This window comes from Phanerochaete carnosa (assembly GCF_000300595.1).
Source record: "Phanerochaete carnosa HHB-10118-sp unplaced genomic scaffold PHACAscaffold_2, whole genome shotgun sequence".
Classification (NCBI taxonomy): Eukaryota; Fungi; Basidiomycota; class Agaricomycetes; order Polyporales; family Phanerochaetaceae; genus Phanerochaete; species Phanerochaete carnosa.
The window spans coordinates 484159-501631 of record NW_006767629.1 but is presented as its reverse complement, the minus strand read 5'-3'; the positions used below and the strand labels follow the sequence as shown (position 1 = coordinate 501631).

At 52.3% G+C, this 17473-nt stretch overlaps 3 protein-coding genes across 3 annotated transcripts; all 3 read left to right on the top strand.

The window, feature by feature from the left end:
- Positions 1-79: 79 nt before the first annotated feature.
- PHACADRAFT_52253 (uncharacterized protein) lies at positions 80-7628 on the top strand (the record flags this gene model as incomplete). Its single annotated transcript, XM_007391271.1, has 3 exons — positions 80-320; positions 2941-3192; positions 7390-7628. Coding segments are annotated over 3 exons (732 nt in total), but the record flags the coding sequence as incomplete, so codon positions are not given.
- Positions 7629-9651: 2023 nt separating this feature from the next.
- Positions 9652-10349, top strand: PHACADRAFT_248992 (uncharacterized protein). Its single transcript, XM_007391413.1, has 4 exons — positions 9652-9845; positions 9897-9956; positions 10136-10248; positions 10302-10349. The coding sequence occupies exons 1-3, from the start codon at positions 9702-9704 to the stop codon at positions 10235-10237; spliced, it is 306 nt and encodes a 101-aa protein (XP_007391475.1). The 5' UTR covers positions 9652-9701; the 3' UTR covers positions 10238-10248; positions 10302-10349.
- Positions 10350-11769: 1420 nt separating this feature from the next.
- PHACADRAFT_205102 (uncharacterized protein) lies at positions 11770-16709 on the top strand (the record flags this gene model as incomplete). The annotated part of the gene is made up of 15 exons (XM_007391412.1): positions 11770-12007; positions 12061-12166; positions 12213-12389; positions 12441-12457; positions 12517-12568; positions 12619-12682; positions 12737-12912; positions 12978-12984; positions 13035-13068; positions 13127-13188; positions 13244-13398; positions 13449-13543; positions 13597-13764; positions 13829-14371; positions 15493-16709. The coding sequence occupies exons 1-15, from the start codon at positions 11842-11844 to the stop codon at positions 16707-16709; spliced, it is 3039 nt and encodes a 1012-aa protein (XP_007391474.1). The 5' UTR covers positions 11770-11841.
- Positions 16710-17473: the final 764 nt, after the last annotated feature.

The following is a 17473-nucleotide window of genomic DNA, read 5'->3' as shown; positions in this document are numbered from 1 at the left end:
GCTCTTGGCGGCGTCGTTCGTCAGCACTGATATCCTTGTATGGCGACTCTCCGATGGCTTACTTGTTCAACGTCTACATCAGGGTCACACAGACACTGTTTGCTCCCTTTCGTTTTCGCCCAAAGATTACATCGTTGTCTCTGGATCAGATGATAAGAGCGCGATTGTCTGGGACGTTCGCAGCGGTCACGGACGACTACGTCTCGAAGGACACGGTGGACAAGTTAACGCGGTCGTATATGCTCCTCATGGCGAGCTCATCGCCACCGGTTCCCGCGACGACAATCCCGTGAAGATCTGGGATGCCTCGACAGGGGCGTGTCTACACTCCTTCAGCCTTGACGTACACATATACTACTTTGCCTTCTCCCCGGACAGCTCGCGTCTATTCGTGGAGCTGAACAACTCGTGCATCATCTACAATATGCAAACCTATACGCGCATCGCAACGCTAGAGCACGATGCGACGAAGATGCTCGACTGGTCAATGTCTCCCCAGGGAGATCGCATAATCACTGGATCCGAGGAGTTGGGCCAGGTGAACATTTGGAGTGCGGTCACCGGTGAACAACTTCTCACGATCCAACACCCTGAAAAGCTTGCATTCCCTGTCGCGTTCTCTCCAGACGGGTCTGAGGTGCTGGCGGCTTGTGACGCAGACAAGACAGCTGTCACCTACGACTCACGGACGGGCCAGCTACGCCGCGCCTTCAAGCTATCGGACACGCTGTATGACGTTTCGTACTCGCAAAACGGAGATTACGTCGCCTTAGGCACCATCAACGGGGATTTTCAGGTGCATGACGCAAAGCTGGGAACGTTCCTTGCGACGTTCAAGGGGAGTGGAGAGGGCGAAGAAGTTGAGGAGACACAGTTTCCGTCTGACAGTCGAGCTCTTCTCGCACGATTCTCGCGCGGACCTCTGGTCCTGTATAATATTCAGGATACGCTGCGGATGCGATAGCGTAGTATTTGTGTAGCCACCCCCGGCTCGCTCGATGGTTTATACACATGCGATGTGCCATGGACGGAGTAGGCGCGCGCTGTGCCCGCGGTGGGGAGCACGTGATAAGGCGCATCAGACGCTACAAAGCGCCGACGTGAGCTGTTTTTGGAAGCTTTCCCACACCAGTCGCATTCGCTTTGCACCATCTACTTTCGTATTTGAGCACGCTCTATTGGAGCCATTATGTTTCGCGTCCATCGCCCACAAGCTGCCCCCGACGAGATATACGCATCTAGTCTTGCGACATTTCATGAGGGGCACGCTCTATGGTACCCGGAGCCGCATGAGTCGGGAGAGCCGCAAATCGGCGACGTTGGCTTCGTACGCAAGGGTGCCTTCATCCGGCTCTTCAACTTAGACACATCTGTGTCTGAAAACAAGGTTACCTTTTGGGACCCACCATTCGAGATCGCAGAGCCCTTGCCTCCGGGAGTGCTCAAAATCGACCGCAGACGTCGCCCACTTGCTCCAGGCCATTATTGCAGCCATGGAGTAGAAGCCACGGGAGTGTATGCCTCGGCAGATGTGTGAGTGGATTCACTCTCCCAAGAAGTGACTTTCCGCTGATATCTTGCAGAACGACCGGCATGGGCGTTTCTGCGGCCCTTAGTGCCAGTTATACGTGCAAGACGGCGCAAGGTGCGGCTCTTGCTTTTAAAAGCGAGGCGCATGCAGAAGCGATATTCGAGAACCGAGTTCTGGAGAAGTATATCATCCGAAACCACGACAGTTGGTACGCGTACGCCAGAAACGTCCTCGGCCATCGAGTCAAGCGGGAGGATCTCATTGTGGTCATCGGCTGGGTGAAGACCGAGGCAGACTGGGCGGCGTCCGCATTCAGCAACGTGAGCACAAGCTCTAGTGGCTCGCTCAAAGGCCGCGCCGGTAGCGCCGCAGGGGCTGCGGTAGGCAGGTCGCACTCAAACTCTGTGACCGGTCCGAGGATGCACCGGCACGGCGAACATTATTCGGGCATCACACCTAGAGCTGTAGGGGAGAAGAAAGACCAGAGCATTTTTCTGAAGCGCTACAAGGTGCTCGTGCGGCTAATCCTCCCAAACAAGGTGGTTGCAGGTGCCGGCTACCATCGGTTTCCGGATGCAGATGATGCAGGAGATGGCTCGGGAGAGGAAAGAGTTGTGGTGCGAGAGGAAGATAATCTCGATGAAGTAAACATGCCTAAGCTCGAAGACGAGGTACGCGACTAGTGACAACGGATCATGGGCCGCGCGAACTAAGAGCATACCAGGACAAGATTCCCGATCCACTGGATGTCCTTCTGGACTATATACTGGAGGTAAATCTACCTATATCAGATACCGCTTGTCAAGCTGATTAATGTCCTCATAATAACAGACATCCAACGTTGAGACCGCAATTGCATGCGACGACGATGTTGAGAGCATTATTGTAAGTGTCAAGAACGTTTGAACAAAGTGCGAAGGCTCAATATTGAGCAGGGTGCCAATCACGTCATTGATTTCGCGAGCTATCTTCGTCGGGTGCAACCTCCTGTGAAAGTTGATGGCACGCGTGAGTTTCTCGCTTTCTCGTGATGCGCAAGATCTAAACGCAGTCCTCTCGTACAGTCGGATCGTTGTGCACGGAAGATTTGATTTCTCACGAGCAAGATCGCGCTTTCGTGTGTCGCACCATCACCGCTTCCGACTTGGCACAATGGCCGAAGATCACTTCTGAGGACCGCGCTCGCTTGCAGGATGGATACGTTTTCATTGGCGGACCCATGGAAGCGGATGCTCGACCCGTGAAATTCAAGCACCTTGTATTCGACGATTCTCGAAGCCCATCTCATTTCTGCCCATGTTTGGCCTCGTCGACAGATGGCAAGCTTCTAGCAGCATCGCTCTACACCAACGACGTCCTCGTATGGCGACTCTCCGATGGTCTTCTGGTTCAACGCCTACACCATCAAGGCCATACAAGCCCGATCAATTCCCTGTCGTTCTCCCCCAACGGTCGCAACCTTGTCTCAGGATCCGTCGACACGAGCGCGATTATCTGGGACGTCCGGAGCGGCCGTGTGCTGCAACGCCTGGAAGCACACAGCAATTCGGTGGTCGAAGTCGCATATGCTCCTAACGGCGTACTTGTCGCCACCGCCTCTGACCATGACGCATCCGTGAAAATTTGGGATGCTTCGACCGGGACATGTCTGCAGTCCCTCAGTATTGATGCAGGCATATCCAATCTCATCTTTTCCCCAGAGGGCCTGTATCTCTACATCGAACTGGGTAGATCCTGCCTCATCTACGATACCCAAACCTATACGCGCATCGCCACGCTACAGCACGACCCGGAGACACCGCTCTACTCTTCGCTTTCTCACCAAGGAGACCGCGCAGTCACCGCATCGGATGACCAACTGAAGATCTGGAACACGGTGACTGGTGAAGAGCTTCTCGTGATTAACCACCCAAAAGAGCTCTCAGGGCCCGTGGCCTTCTCGCCGGACGGTACCGAAGTGCTGGCGTCCTGCCGCGAGGACAAGGCCGCTGTCACCTACGACTCGCGGACGGGCCAGCTACGTCGTGTCTTCGCGCTATCGGATGAAGCATGCTGCGCGGCATACTCCCCGAACGGAGATTACCTTGTCCTTGGCGATGACAGCGGCGAACTCAGAGTAATTGACGCAAAGTCTGGAGCATTCCTCGCGAAGCTTGAGACTGATAATGAGCCCGGAGTTGCTCAGTTTCTACCTGACAGTCAAGGCTTCTCAGTATGCTTCTGGAATGGGCCTCCTATGCTGTGCAATGTCCGGGATATGATGCGGATGCGATAACGGACCGCTGTTTACTTCACCAAGTGCATGATATCAGGATAGATACATGGGGAATGTTTCGCAAGTGCAATGAAATATATCCTTGTATTTATGGGTTACGTACAATGAGCGAAGGGCGATGACATAAGACCAGACCAAAACATGAGATATGCGAACGGCAGAGACTTGCAACGAGAAGATACGATTGAATCCACAGGGGATGATTGACGCAATGGACGCGCATATCAGGCGCAATAGGCTTCATGTGATAGCCCGCCTCATAACGATAACACCCGTAAGAATCTTAGCGTAAGTTGACACCGTCAGCCGGCGTAGCACAGCGCAAGCGAAAGGCTCACAACTGCAATTGTATCCCAGGTTTTGCTAATGTCGAGGACGCTCTGTGACACGTCTGGAGCAATTTAGCAAGTAACTTGAGCATGCACAGTGTCGCAGCGATGTCGCGCCACTTATGAGCGAACGGCGGACACGACGGCGACGACGGGCGGGGTGTCGATGTGAGAGGCGACGGTGTGAGTGATGACGTTGAGGCCGAGATAGATGAGGGAGGGAGCGGCGCATTGGATGAGGTTGGCGTAGCGACAAGCTGCAGTCTGACAAAGATGGGCTCTACCCGGAGGAGACGGGGGGTGAAGTACCGTCCACGCGCCTTTTTCAGTTGGGCGGCGAGGCTCTCTGCGCTCTCGCGAATCAGGGGGAGTAAATATCCTCGAAGACGATCTGAATAGGCGTGGTTAGAACGCTCAAATCCGATGACGATCGCAATGTGACGTACCCTGAGAACATCCAAGCCTCCCGCACCCGCTGAGTTGTCGATGCCTTCCTCCGTACCGCAGAATACTGTAAGCACAAGACGGTCATCACACCGTCTACGTGAGAGCTCCCAGCTGGTGCATCGAAGACGTGTTAAACTATGCATAAACGTTGAACGTTGAACAAATAAGTCAGCGAAACCCGAGCAGGACTTTATATAGACGCATCCACGCACACCATGGTCGAATGGCATTGCCAACACCTTACAGTGGACCATTAAATCGAATGATCACCACGAACAAGGCGTACGCCGCGCTGGCACAGACGAACATACTATGAATATAGTACAACGTCCCGGCAGATGGCAGAGCTCAGGGAAATGAGCGACATGTAGGTTATAACTGGGAGGTATGACTTTGCTGCTGACAACACGCAACGAAGGCGTTCGTTCGGCTGGGAGCGAATGTTTGTGCGATGACGGTAGCCACTAGCAGACGGGAATGCGAGTCAAGCAGCCTCTAAAGACCCTTTGGATATCGCTTGGCTGGTGTGAGGAGAGGGGCGCGTTCGCGAGGCTGACTCGGCGGAGTAGGTCGGAGTCTCTTTGCGGCACGCCCACGTGACTCTGCCGCCTGTTCCATATTTCCTGGGGCTCACGACGCGCTCTCATCACCTTACTCGGATACTCGAGCCGATCCACGTGGTCCCTCCGGGGAGCCCAGCGGTCCGCTAAGACTACGGCATGTACCTAGTTCTGTGTCTCTAGGCGCAGTTAGAGCTGAGTCCCTTCCCAGTGCAGCGATATTGTATCACATCTCATAGCACGAAGCAATGTCCCGACAGTCTTTGGGATATATATATATATATATAAATAACACGAGCCGTTTATGCTCGAAGTTTGATGCCCGGCTTTCTTCATGCGAAACCATCACGCTCGTGGCGGTGGCATTCGCCAGCCTTCCATCGATACCACGGCATGCACGCCACAGGCTCGCTCTGCCCTTCCATAGCTGTCTCACCAGCTCGTGCTGCACCTCACAGGCCTTACCGTTCACCGGCATCTCTCATCTCTCGAGATCTCATGTTCCGCTTCTTTCGTCAGTCGGCGGCCCCGGACAAGATTTATTCGTCCAGCCTCCGGACACTCCACCTCGGGTATGCGCTCTGGTACCCAGAGCCACACAAGTCGGGCGAGCCGCAGATTGGCGACGTGGGCTACATACGCGAGGGGGCATTCATCCGGCTCTTCAACCTAGACACATCTACGCCCGAGAAGAAGGTCACGTTCTGGCCGACGCCGTTCGAGGACATAGAACCTTTGCCCCCGAATGTGCTCCAGGTCGATCCGAGACCTCGTCCACTTGCGCCCGATCGTTATTGCAGCCACGGAGTTGAGAGTAAAAGTATGAACGCCTCAGCAAACATGTAAGTAAATTGCTGAGCCAGAGAACTATATTCACGCTGACGACTTGCAGCGCGGTAGGCGCAGACATGTCTGCCGCGCTCAATGCCGAGTACACATGCAAGGCGACACAAGGAGCGGTTTTTGTGCTGAAGAGCGAAGCACACGCGGAGACAATATTCGAGAACTATGCACTCAAAACGTATATCGTCCGGAACTACGACAAGTGGTGCGCATATGTCAAGCACGGCCTAAAACAGGACATCAAGCAGGAGAAGATCGTCGTGGTCAGCGGGTGGGTGAAGACGGAGGCGGACTGGACTGCGGCTGCATTCAGCAACTCGAGCACGAGCTTCAGTGGCTCACTCAAAGGCCGCGCCGGCGGCGCTGCGGGGGCCGAGGTGGGCGGGTCGTACGCCAGCTCTGTGAGCGGACCGAAGATGCATCGTCACGGTAAACGCGAGGCGGGGAATACAAAGGCGGATCAGTCCGTGTTTGTGAAGCGGCTTAAGGTGTTGAAACGATTGGTCCTGCCGCGCAAGGTCGTCGCCGGCGCAGGCTATCATCGACCTCCGGATCCAGGGGACGCAAGAGGTAGTTTGGGAGGAGGAGGAGTCGTGGTGCTAGAGGCGGGGGACATGGACGGCGCAAACACAGTAGAACTCGAGGGAGAAGTGCGTGACTGATCACGGTGTTCTACGACAATTACGATCTGACAAGATAGCAGGATGAGGTCCTTGATTTACTGGATATCTTACTCCACTATATACTCGAGGTATGTTTACTCACTATGAACGTACGATTCACCGCGCTGACCGTCGTACCGTGATGCCAGATATCTAACGTCGAAGCTGCAATTGCAAGTGATGACGATGTCGAAAGCATCATCGTACGTGCCATGCGCACAACCTAACATAAATGCAAAGGCTCATGCACGCTCAGGGCGGCAAGCGGATAGTTGATTTCGCGAGCTATCTTCGTCAGTTACAGCCTCCGGTGAATGTAGATGGCACGCGTGAGTCTCTCTCATCGTCTCGCGATAGCTGTGCCTAAGGACTGCATCATTTTACGCAGTCGGCTCATTGTGCATGGAAGACGTGGTATGCAATGAGCGAGCTCGCACAATCGCACGTCGTACAATCACCACGTCAGACTTGGCGAAGTGGCCGTACATTACCACCGATGGCGCTGGTCAGTTGAATGACGGGCATGTCTTCATCGGTCCCACGGAAGCAGAGGCTCATCCCCTGAAGCTGAAGTATTTTGTCTTCGCCGATTCTCGAGATCCATCCGAACCTTGTCGGTGCTATGCCCTATCTGTGGATGGCAAGCTGCTCGCTGCATCGTTCAATTCTGGAGACATCCTCGTATGGCGACTCTCCGACGGTTTCTTGGTCCAACGCCTACAGCATCAGGGTCATACAAGAGATGGTAGCTCTCTATCGTTTTCTCCCAATAGCCAGACCCTTCTCTCAGGATCCGGCAATACGAGCACAATCATCTGGGATGTTCGAGATGGCCATATACTTCTGCGTTTGGAAGGACACACTGAGCCGGTCACCACAGTTGCATATGCTCCCCGCGGCTTACTCATCGTCACCGCTTCCAAGTGCGACAGGTCCATGAAAATTTGGGACGCTTTGACTGGGGCATGTATGCAGTCCGTCTGCGTTGATCTCAGCGTACACAAACTCGCCTTTTCCCCGGACGGCCTGCATCTGTATGCTGAACTGGGCCGCTCCGTCTTCGTCTATGATGTTCGAACATGTACTCGTATTGCGAAAGTACAGGCCGGTATAGAACACGAGAACGCCTGGTCGATATCCCGTCGAGGAGATCGCATAGTCACTGTATCGCGCGGTCAAGTGAAGATACGTACTGCGGTGACCGGCGACAAGCTTCTCACGATCAGCCACCCGCAAGAGCTCTCGCGACCGGTGACATTCTCCCCAGACGGAGCCGAGGTATTGGCGGCCTGCGATGCAACTAAGACTGTTGTCACCTACGACTCGCAAAGGGGCCAGCTTCGCTGCATTTTCAAGCTATCAGATCCAGCACGTCTCGCCGCATACTCTCCAGATGGGGAATATATGGTCATCGTTGACGATAGCGGTGAGCTGAAAGTATTTGACGTGAAGTCTGGATCATTCCTTGCAAAGTTCGAGGCTGAAAGGGGAATTGATGGTGTAGAATTTGTACCTGACAGCCAGTGCCTTCTTGTAGCCTTTCATGACAGACCTTCTAGAATGTATAATATCCGGGATGTAATGCGCATGCGATAGCCCACCAGATTCTGCTTCGAAAAATGTACATACTAGTGCACATACATTAGTAGGCAAAATATGACAAGTATAGCACAATATTCACGGGTCTACAGTATGATATCAAGCTACATTCAATGAGCAGGTGCACTAGTTGTGCTTCTCATGGAAAAACGGACAGCAGGATGAGAACATTGCACATGCTCTGCAAAAAGCATGTCAGACCGCGTCGATATATCGGACTTCAATCAAGGAGCGCCGTCCTGCGATCCAGCCAGCGAGGACGCATCGGGCTATCGAAGCAAATAGAGTTATATATATATGATATGCCCCAACGTCTAGCTTGTTATTATTGATGTGAATTATCAGAAGGCGCTGCTGATACGTACCCACAAGCGACAAATGCGACAAAGGAGTTGCATCATTGGTCGCTGCTAGAGTGCCGCCTTGGAGATAGCGTCTAGGCGCGGTCGCCCAAGAGCTAAGCTCGTAGTATTTGTGACCTTGACCGCGAATCAAGCGGAGGACATTCTTTCCCGAATGTCAACGAAGAAATATACAGAGCGCACGGGTAGCACGTCGGGTGGTGCATGTGCTGGCGAATTTTGTCGTCCACTGCAGAAGCCACACTTTTCTAATCGGAATTATGCAGCCGCAGAACGATGAAAAAAGCCGTACATGACCTACACAGCATTTCCTTCAAGTAACTGCTCTCTGGGGCTACCGAGAGCGCCCCAGTCAGCGTTGAGTTTTTGTGCTTGATGCTCCCATATGTGCATGACAACGACTAAACCCCGATCATACATGATCGTCAGCTACGTCTCCCGCTAATGAGATCGAGCATTGTTGCCGGTCCCGCGTCAATGCGTCGAGGTATACTGTCTGAGGGCGACAAGGATATCTTGCATGCACTGTAGGCTGATTGCGAGTAATAAAGTGGCAATGCTTCTTGAATACTGCTAGGACGCCGTGGATCCAAGTTAATGGAAGACTCGAGGACATCGATGGTTCGAATGGCGAAGATAGGACGAGACAACCTCGGTCTATTTGACCAGTCAACAAGCACAAGAGATACCGAGCTGAGTGACGCACGTACTGTCAGCAGGAATCTAGAGAGGACGCTCGGGCGACCGAGCGCGGGTAGGTAGAATCCTCCGGGGTTCACTGGTCTGCGTCCTGGGCCCTGGGGTCGAGCTATTCCCGGTGTTCGGTGAGTGGGAGAAAAGGTGCAGGCGAAGTGTTGGCAAGCTTGCTGAGCGACGGTGAAAGCCTACAGAGGCTTGATGAAGCGGTTGAGGTTGAAGGCGCCGGGCGTTGGATGTCGGTCTCTCGACGACGCGCAGTGAGTCTTACCACTTATTTGAGAACTTACTGAACTGCCCTGATCACACGCGAGGCGTCAAAAGACAGTAGTTTCATCAAAAGATGGCAAGGTAAGGTAGTATTTCTGGGCTGGGCTACTACAAGAAACCCGTTCAGATGGGAATTTCAGCAGAAAGAGAGGTACATCTGGCTACCGTCCTGGGTCTATTCTACGCTGTAATATACGTTTTCACTTGTTTTTGTCTATTTACACTCTCGATCATTGCCTCCGTCGATCGTGCTTGCGCACGGGCCAGCTACCTTCTCATCTCTTAGGTAAGCGTTCTGCTCGTGTCGTGAGGCCGGCCTTACCTAGCTATTAAACAGTATCAATGTCTGACAGTACATGATATCCCTCGCCCCATCTTCATACTGAATTGAAATTTTCACCTAAACCTACATGTCCAATAAGTGTCTGAAGCCGTGTCGCTCAGCTCATCTGGTCACGGATGCTCACCTTCCCTACTGGAGACGTCACGGATTGTGTGCTGAGTAAGCGAGTGAATCTTAAGCCTTCATAGATATGTACTAGGCAGGTATACGTACCTCACGTTGGAGTGGCGTCGTCAACACCACGCTGTAAGTCGTCAAGGCGCACGGTCGCCGTGAAGAAAGCGTGCGCAGTGCACCGGCGTCGAAAATGCTGCTGGTAATGCGGGAGATCCTGGCGTATGCGAATCAGATGGACTCCTAGGGGATATTGAATTTATTTATAACCTATAACTAGAAAGCGTTGCTGTCCCACGGTTTGTTTGTAGCTCGGAGGGGGGGCTGCATGGAGTGTAACGATGGCGTTCGGCTAGCACTGGTTGGGACGTTGCCGGTTATGTAGTGGTTATGGACGCTGAGCACGAACGAGGGCACTAGTAACGCAACTTGGATCTGCTCTGGCTGGCGTGCGCGAGGTCGAGAGCGCGGCATGGATTGCGCAGGCCGGACCGAGGCCGGACGCGGCAGCTAAAAAGGAGGTACTGTATTATGTCAGCACGTCGTGGCGGCATCCGCCTCCTCGGGGAGCTCGGAGATAGAGCTCCTCAGTCGGATGCAATCATCAGCACAAAGCCAAGCTGATCTGGTCCAGTAATGTCGAACAAATTAAGGCCAGGAACTGCTTTGGACATCCCCAGACAAAATATTCTGGATACTTTGTCCATGTGAGACAGCGGAGCCGAGGCGCGTACGCCATCTAGCTGCCGCGATCAGGTCGTCGGTCAGAGGTCTATGCAGCGGCAGATCGTCGGTGATCGCTGTCATCTTCTGTATGAAGACTAGGAATGGAAGCTCTCCGCCAGCTGAATTAAGAAGGCGTGGCAAACTGCGCAGCTGGCCCCGTTCACTAGTCTCGTCCCCAGCCGATCTAGCGCGCCTGGACTTACAGTGCTTACACGTCAGAGCTGAGATCTAGATCTAAGAGCAGATGAGAACGAAACTACCCACGAAGGCTTCCCAAGTGAGCGATCTAGTGCAGAATTGTCCAGGGAATGACCGTTGACGGATACCATAGTGCGACGCGATAGCATGCGGCCGAACTCCGGCACCATTCCAGCGGCCAGCGTTAACACGAATCAAAGGCACATGCGCGATACGTGCTTCTTGCATGCCTGTACTCGTGTATTTCCTGTTGTCCTTGCTCGTGTTACCCCACTAAGGTCAGCTGGTGTGAGAGGGGTGCTGTAAATTGGTTATATGCTCAAGGAATGGGACTGCAGTGCTCGTCCAGAATAGCGCGTCATGCACACCGTGACTGCACACCGTCATATCAAGCACCGCGCCCAAGCTAGCAACTATGTTATGATGTTGTGCTCATTAGAAATTACATACATGTCTAATTAATTTGTCTACTGTGCTATGCATGTCCTGCTTCGCGAGGGGCGGGCGTCAGTCTACTGCACGCAAGTATCTTGTCCTGGGACCGTGCTTTTGCTGAAGCGCTGATATGCTACAATCACCAAGCTCTTGGGGTCTGCTCGACCCACCCTACAACCCCGGCTTTCACTGGTGCACCCATCCTGTCCCTTCATGCACTATCATAATCTTCTCGCAATCATCCTCGCGACGGGCCACCTTGCGATCTTGAACTTAGCAAGCCTGATCGACACGCCCTTCGCACCCTGATTGCCTGAGATTCCAAGTTATAGGGTTCAGGGCGTCCGCACACACCCGCCAGCGCCTAGATAGGTCGTCCCCCAGCCCTTGGTCGCCACTTGCTCTCCCATCTCAACAGTCCCATTGGCGGTCTACTACCTGTGGTCTCAAGATGCTCACACACTTGTCTCAAGTCGCCCAAACCCAGCAAAATGAGGCGACGGTCAAGGTTGTGATTTACACGGACAACGCAGTAGGCAAACCCGACCGACTTGTGCTTCACGACGTTCCGTTCCCGGTCTCGTTCGACTACCTTGCCGCACAAATGCGTACGAACGGTCAGTATATCACGTCATATGACGATGCTACATACTCACATATCCGGGCTTAGAATTTCCGGAGCCAAGAGAATTCAGTGCACGTACACGGGTCAGCCTCAAAGTTGTAGAAGAACCGTCATCTTTCGACCCTAATACGCTCAGCGGATACATTAACGCGTAAGAGTGTTTATATACACATTAATCATATCTTACCGAGCTACAGAGACGAGCCCTTATGCCAGTATTACTACAATCATCTGCGCGATATTGTTAATGTGTCCCAGTACAACACTCAAGCCAATGCAGAGGGTGATGCTGCATCGCCCGGGCTTAGCTGTGCCAAAATTGGCGAATGTGGTGACACAGTGAAAGTCGGAGGTGTTTCGATAGCTTTCATGAGGTGCGTATGTTCGACGCAATGCTGGTCCGTTCTTATCCACGATGTTTATAGAACTCTGAGGGTGCCTGGTACGTTATAGCACGATTTACACCTGTATATGCTTGTGTAAATTTATTGTCGGTGTTAGACGATGGGAAGACCTACGTTTTACCTGCCAGGCTCGATAAATTCCCTCTGTAGTAAGTATACTACCTTTTTAGAGAGCGTCTTTACTGACATATTTCCCAAGCAATGCTGCAGACTTTGCTTCTCAGCTTCCTCAATCTATTGCGCGCAAAGGCGGCCTTCTCATGGTCGGGTTTGAATGTACATGATATCCATTTGAAAGCTCATTATGAGATATGTAGGCTATGCACCAATGCGAAGCGATGTGGATTAGTTTCGCGGAGACCGAAGTGCACAGTCCTTACGCCGTCAAAGTATCCACTGGAGGAGTCAACGCCATCACAGGCATGCCAAAAAACATTACGAATAAAGGCAGGCAAGACTATTTGACAGTAGGGCCGGGTGATAATACCCAAGCGTGAGTAATAATCAGAACCAAGGTCCTTTGGCACATGCTCACTGATTCCGCCATTCGACTTGCAGGTGGCTGGTGAGAATGTTCATCAAAGGATGGTATCTATCTACTGATACTTGTGTCAGGATGGATTCAGTACAGAAAGAGGTGTTGTGCGACGTATGTAATGATAATGCCAACTCCTGAGAGTCTCTGTGTTCACGACATTCGCTTGCAGAGTTTGTTGCTATACCCACAGGACACAAACTCTCTATAGAGGCTCAGATCACTGGAAAGGAGGTGCGCCAGCTTCTTTCAGCTCGCCATGCTGTTCTTGATATTAAATATCAACTAGAATGTAGGCGGGATACAGATTGATGTTTTCCCTCTCTATAACGCACCTCCTTTCTTCTATTATGGCCCAGGGCAAATCCCACTATACAAGAACTATTCGGCTCATAGAGCAAATCTCCGCACTGGTGAAAGTATTGTCTTTATAGATGAGAACTAGTGCGAAAATATAGATAGAATTTAATGATCGATCCTGATTCTCTTCTTAGTTCTAGGCCTTTGATCCAGGGGAGCACCTACGGGCTGTCAAAAGCCGGTTTGACGATATACCTATGCGCCGTTGGCGGAGTATACAATGTTGAGAGTATGCAAGTTTTTCCTTTATCCATCTTCGTCTAACCATTACTCAAACAATAGTGCAAATCATAATCAAGGCATGGCATAGGACCATCTGCCTGCAGGTCCATCTGTTTGATTCCATCTCAAGTGTCAAATATAAAATTCAGCATAAGCTATCCATGCATACAGACTTGCTGCAATTACAATTCGGCGGCCGACGGCTCGAAGATGACAAGACTCTTGCGGGTACGTCGATTATTTTGTTTGTCAAATGAGCAAGATGTAGTTAACTGCAGCTGGCACACATTAGAGTGCCGCATCACTAACGAGAGTACACTGCACGTGATGTTACCACTTCGAGGTGGAGGAGAAGGTCCAGATGCCTCGGACAGAGCAGGCGGCGCAGGCTTTGCTGCGGGCGGCAAAATCTCGCAGAAAATCATCCGCGATCGGTTTTCTGCCGCTGCATACAACTTCGGTGCTGGCTGTCGTCTCCACGTCACGATCTTAAGTCCAGCCTTCCTCTCCCAACTCACTGGTCGAGCACCGATCCCCACCCCGATATCTATGAAGACATACCTCAAGGCTGGTTTGCCCTGGTTTGCCCTGTACGACAAGGGCACCCCCTCTGCAAACAATATCTCGTTCAATCATCCGCTCGCTTCAATTAAATCTCTGCTGGCGGGATTTCGCAAGCGACGGGACCGTGACGCGAACCCTTTGCAGTACGGGTGTTGTTACTGCGCCGCTGCCACGGCCTTCCAACTACAGCCTTGTGGACACCTGCTTTGCCAAGACTGTGCGGACGGCCTCCCTGAAGACGAGTGTCCGAAACGTTGTCGAGCTGTCATTGGTAGGACGATGATAATGGCGGAAGTTCTTGCAGAGAGCGAGGCAGATTGGGATTGCCCCGCCGCTGGCTCAGCTGACGAGCTGTCATGAATATTACGCATTCCGGATGGTTCTCCCGGATTCCATGGTATTCTTTAACTTTCTATACACCTCCGTATATTCGTAGGATATTCTAGATATTCAGTCTGACATGTATATAAGGAGCTCGTACTGCTCAATAACAAGCCAGACTCGAGCTGGTCTTTCCTCACTCACAATTCCTCTCGTCTGTCTCCTCAGCATTGTCGTAGCTCAGTCCAGTTGGATTGTTAGTTGCTGACATTAGCTCGAGTCTCCACCAACTGCCCTACGACGATCCTCGTCACTCCCACACCAACCATCACCCACCTCCACACGACGATCCACCCCATACGCACATCCGACTCTCACCCCAACTCCTAACCCTACCGCATTCTACCGCATCAAGACCCGGACCCCTGGAACCCTTTTCCGTGCACTTGCACAAAACTTTTACCATACCACATCCCCGAAGCCACCTCTGTAATCACTAGCTCTTAGGCAGCTAGACAGAGCTCCGTCCTATTAGAATCGTACACTGCCCTACCATAGGTGGTGTTAAACGCTTTGCGCAGCGCAAGCGGATATTCCTGAGTACGACGTGGCAACCGGTTGCGACCGGGCGTTGGAAAAGCGGTAGCAGTTAGATCGACGATCCCTTTGAGGGCGTCGGACCGAAGAGACATAATTGCTCTTTGGGCTGCTACAGTATCTCTAGAACTGTATTACAATTAGCGTTTCGGTTCTTATTCGAAAGTTCCCATCTTTGGCAAATTCTACCCCTGATCTGGTCGTTACAACACGATTAGTCCCAGGGTTTGCTGCAACCAGCTTCACGGACCCGACACCCTATGACCACGCCCTCTTGTGATTGTAGAGGACACGTACACCGAGAACTAGAAGGAACATCCATCTATCTACACGGCGATAACGTAAGATACTGCGTGCAACAACCGTGTCCACACTCTTCAGATAATAGTACTCGTTGTCCCCGGTGTAAAGAAGGATTACGCGGAGAATTACTACAAAGAGTTCCCACAGGAGCACCTTCTGAGTCCCTCGCAGTCTCACAACCCGTAGCATCCGGTTCAGAACCCAGAACCAGACGGGATACTCTCGAATCGGTCACTGACCACCTCCGCTCAATTGCCCTCGGAGAATCCGAAGCTCCACCAGAGGGCCCGCCAAACCCCGTAGAAGAAGCGGTGGAAGATTCAGAACCACCTTCCCGACGCTCTCCCACTCCACCTTCGTCCCCATCCGATCCCGGCGCAATGGCCGAGAACCAAGATAGCGCCGCGCTCCTCAATGGAAGCGCGATGAAGCCAGACGCCTTTGATGGCACGAAATCCAAGTACATTGCTTGGAAGACCCAGATGAAACTCTATGTAGTTACGCAGAGGAAGCGGCTACCAGAGCAATTCGACAGAGTCCTTATGATTCTGTCGTACATGAAAGGTGGACACGCGGGCGAATATGTCGCCACGTTCATGAAGAAATACGACGCGGACGAAGACTCCGTGATACAGACTACCAAGACACTATGGGAAGACCTAGACAGGCACTTCCTGATCGACGAGCAAGCCGAAGCCTATGACCGGTTACAGGCGATGCAGATGGGAGCGCTGTCAACGCAGGAGTTCTTCTCAAAGTTTGAGTTATGCGCCTTCCAGGCGAACATTCATGACTTTGAGGCACATTTCCAGGAGTTGAAATCACTTCTAGAAAAGGCACTCAGGGCCGATATCATTCGGCTTCTGTACAATTCATCGGAAGAACTCCCTGCCACATACGCGCTCTACAAACAACGGGTCGCGCGCATCGACCTAAATCAGCAGCAATATCGTCGGCGAAACCCACAGTCCCAGCGGCAAGGACAATTCCAACCTCGGCAGCAGCAGACACAAGGTGCACCACGAGCACAGACTAGCGTAGCCGCGCCTACTGCAAATGCTCCGGTCCAGACACGTCGCGACGGGACAGGTGTCACATTCGGTGGAAGGGGACAACCGATGGATTTGGATCAAGCACGACGCCAGGGTCTTTGTTTCCGATGTGGCCAACAGGGTCACATATCACGGAATTGCCCTAATCGGCAACAAGCTCAACAAGTGCGAGCTACGGAAACCCCGGCAGTTCCCACCACCAACACGTTCACACCCCTCGCATCACTAAACGAAGCTCCTGCCGCGACGGCAGAACCATTCGATTGGAAGAAGGCAATTCACGAAGAAATTCGTGCGGCCATGAAGGGTTTTGCAAGCGGTCAGCAGGGTGCGTAGCCGAGCTGACCGAGAAGAATTTCACGAACTATCTGTGTTCCTGGTTTAGTGTACCCATGTATATACCAGAAAAAGGGGCGTCCGCAGAGCGGCGCGGAGAGGCACAACCCTCTTGCTTAATTCCCCCGAATAAAAAATTATTACCTACACCAGAACATCAGACCGAACCTACGCAGTGGCAGCGCCACACACCCTGGACGGCGGCTTGGATTCGCCAATGGATAGTCAGCAAAGAGACTGCAGCACTTAGACTGTTGACTGAATGGGTGCACTCAAAGAAGAGTGTTGACGCCTCAGAAGCCTGTATGAACCAAATCAGGCAGATGAAAGAAGAAGAAGCTATAGACTTCTTGAATGAACTACGAAAGCAACCTCGTTTTATCCGAGGAAGGAAGGGGACCCAAATGGACGTTCCAATGATCATCACCACTCTAGACACGCAGCAGCGCTCATCAGTCAAAGCGTTATTGGACACAGGATGCACTGGATCTTCGATTGATGCGCAGTTTGTCCGCGATAACAACATTGCTACAAAGAAACTGCCATCACCAATCCCTGTCTATAACGCGGACGGCACGCATAATGCCGGCGGGGCGATCACCGACTTTGTTGAATTAAAGGTGGAAATCCAGGATTACGTTGAGCGACTTCCGTTCGCTGTTACAAATCTAGGGAAGACTCCAATCTTCCTTGGATACGAGTGGTTACAAATTCATAACCCATCTATCGATTGGCAAGAACAAGTCATTCAGTTTGATCGGTGC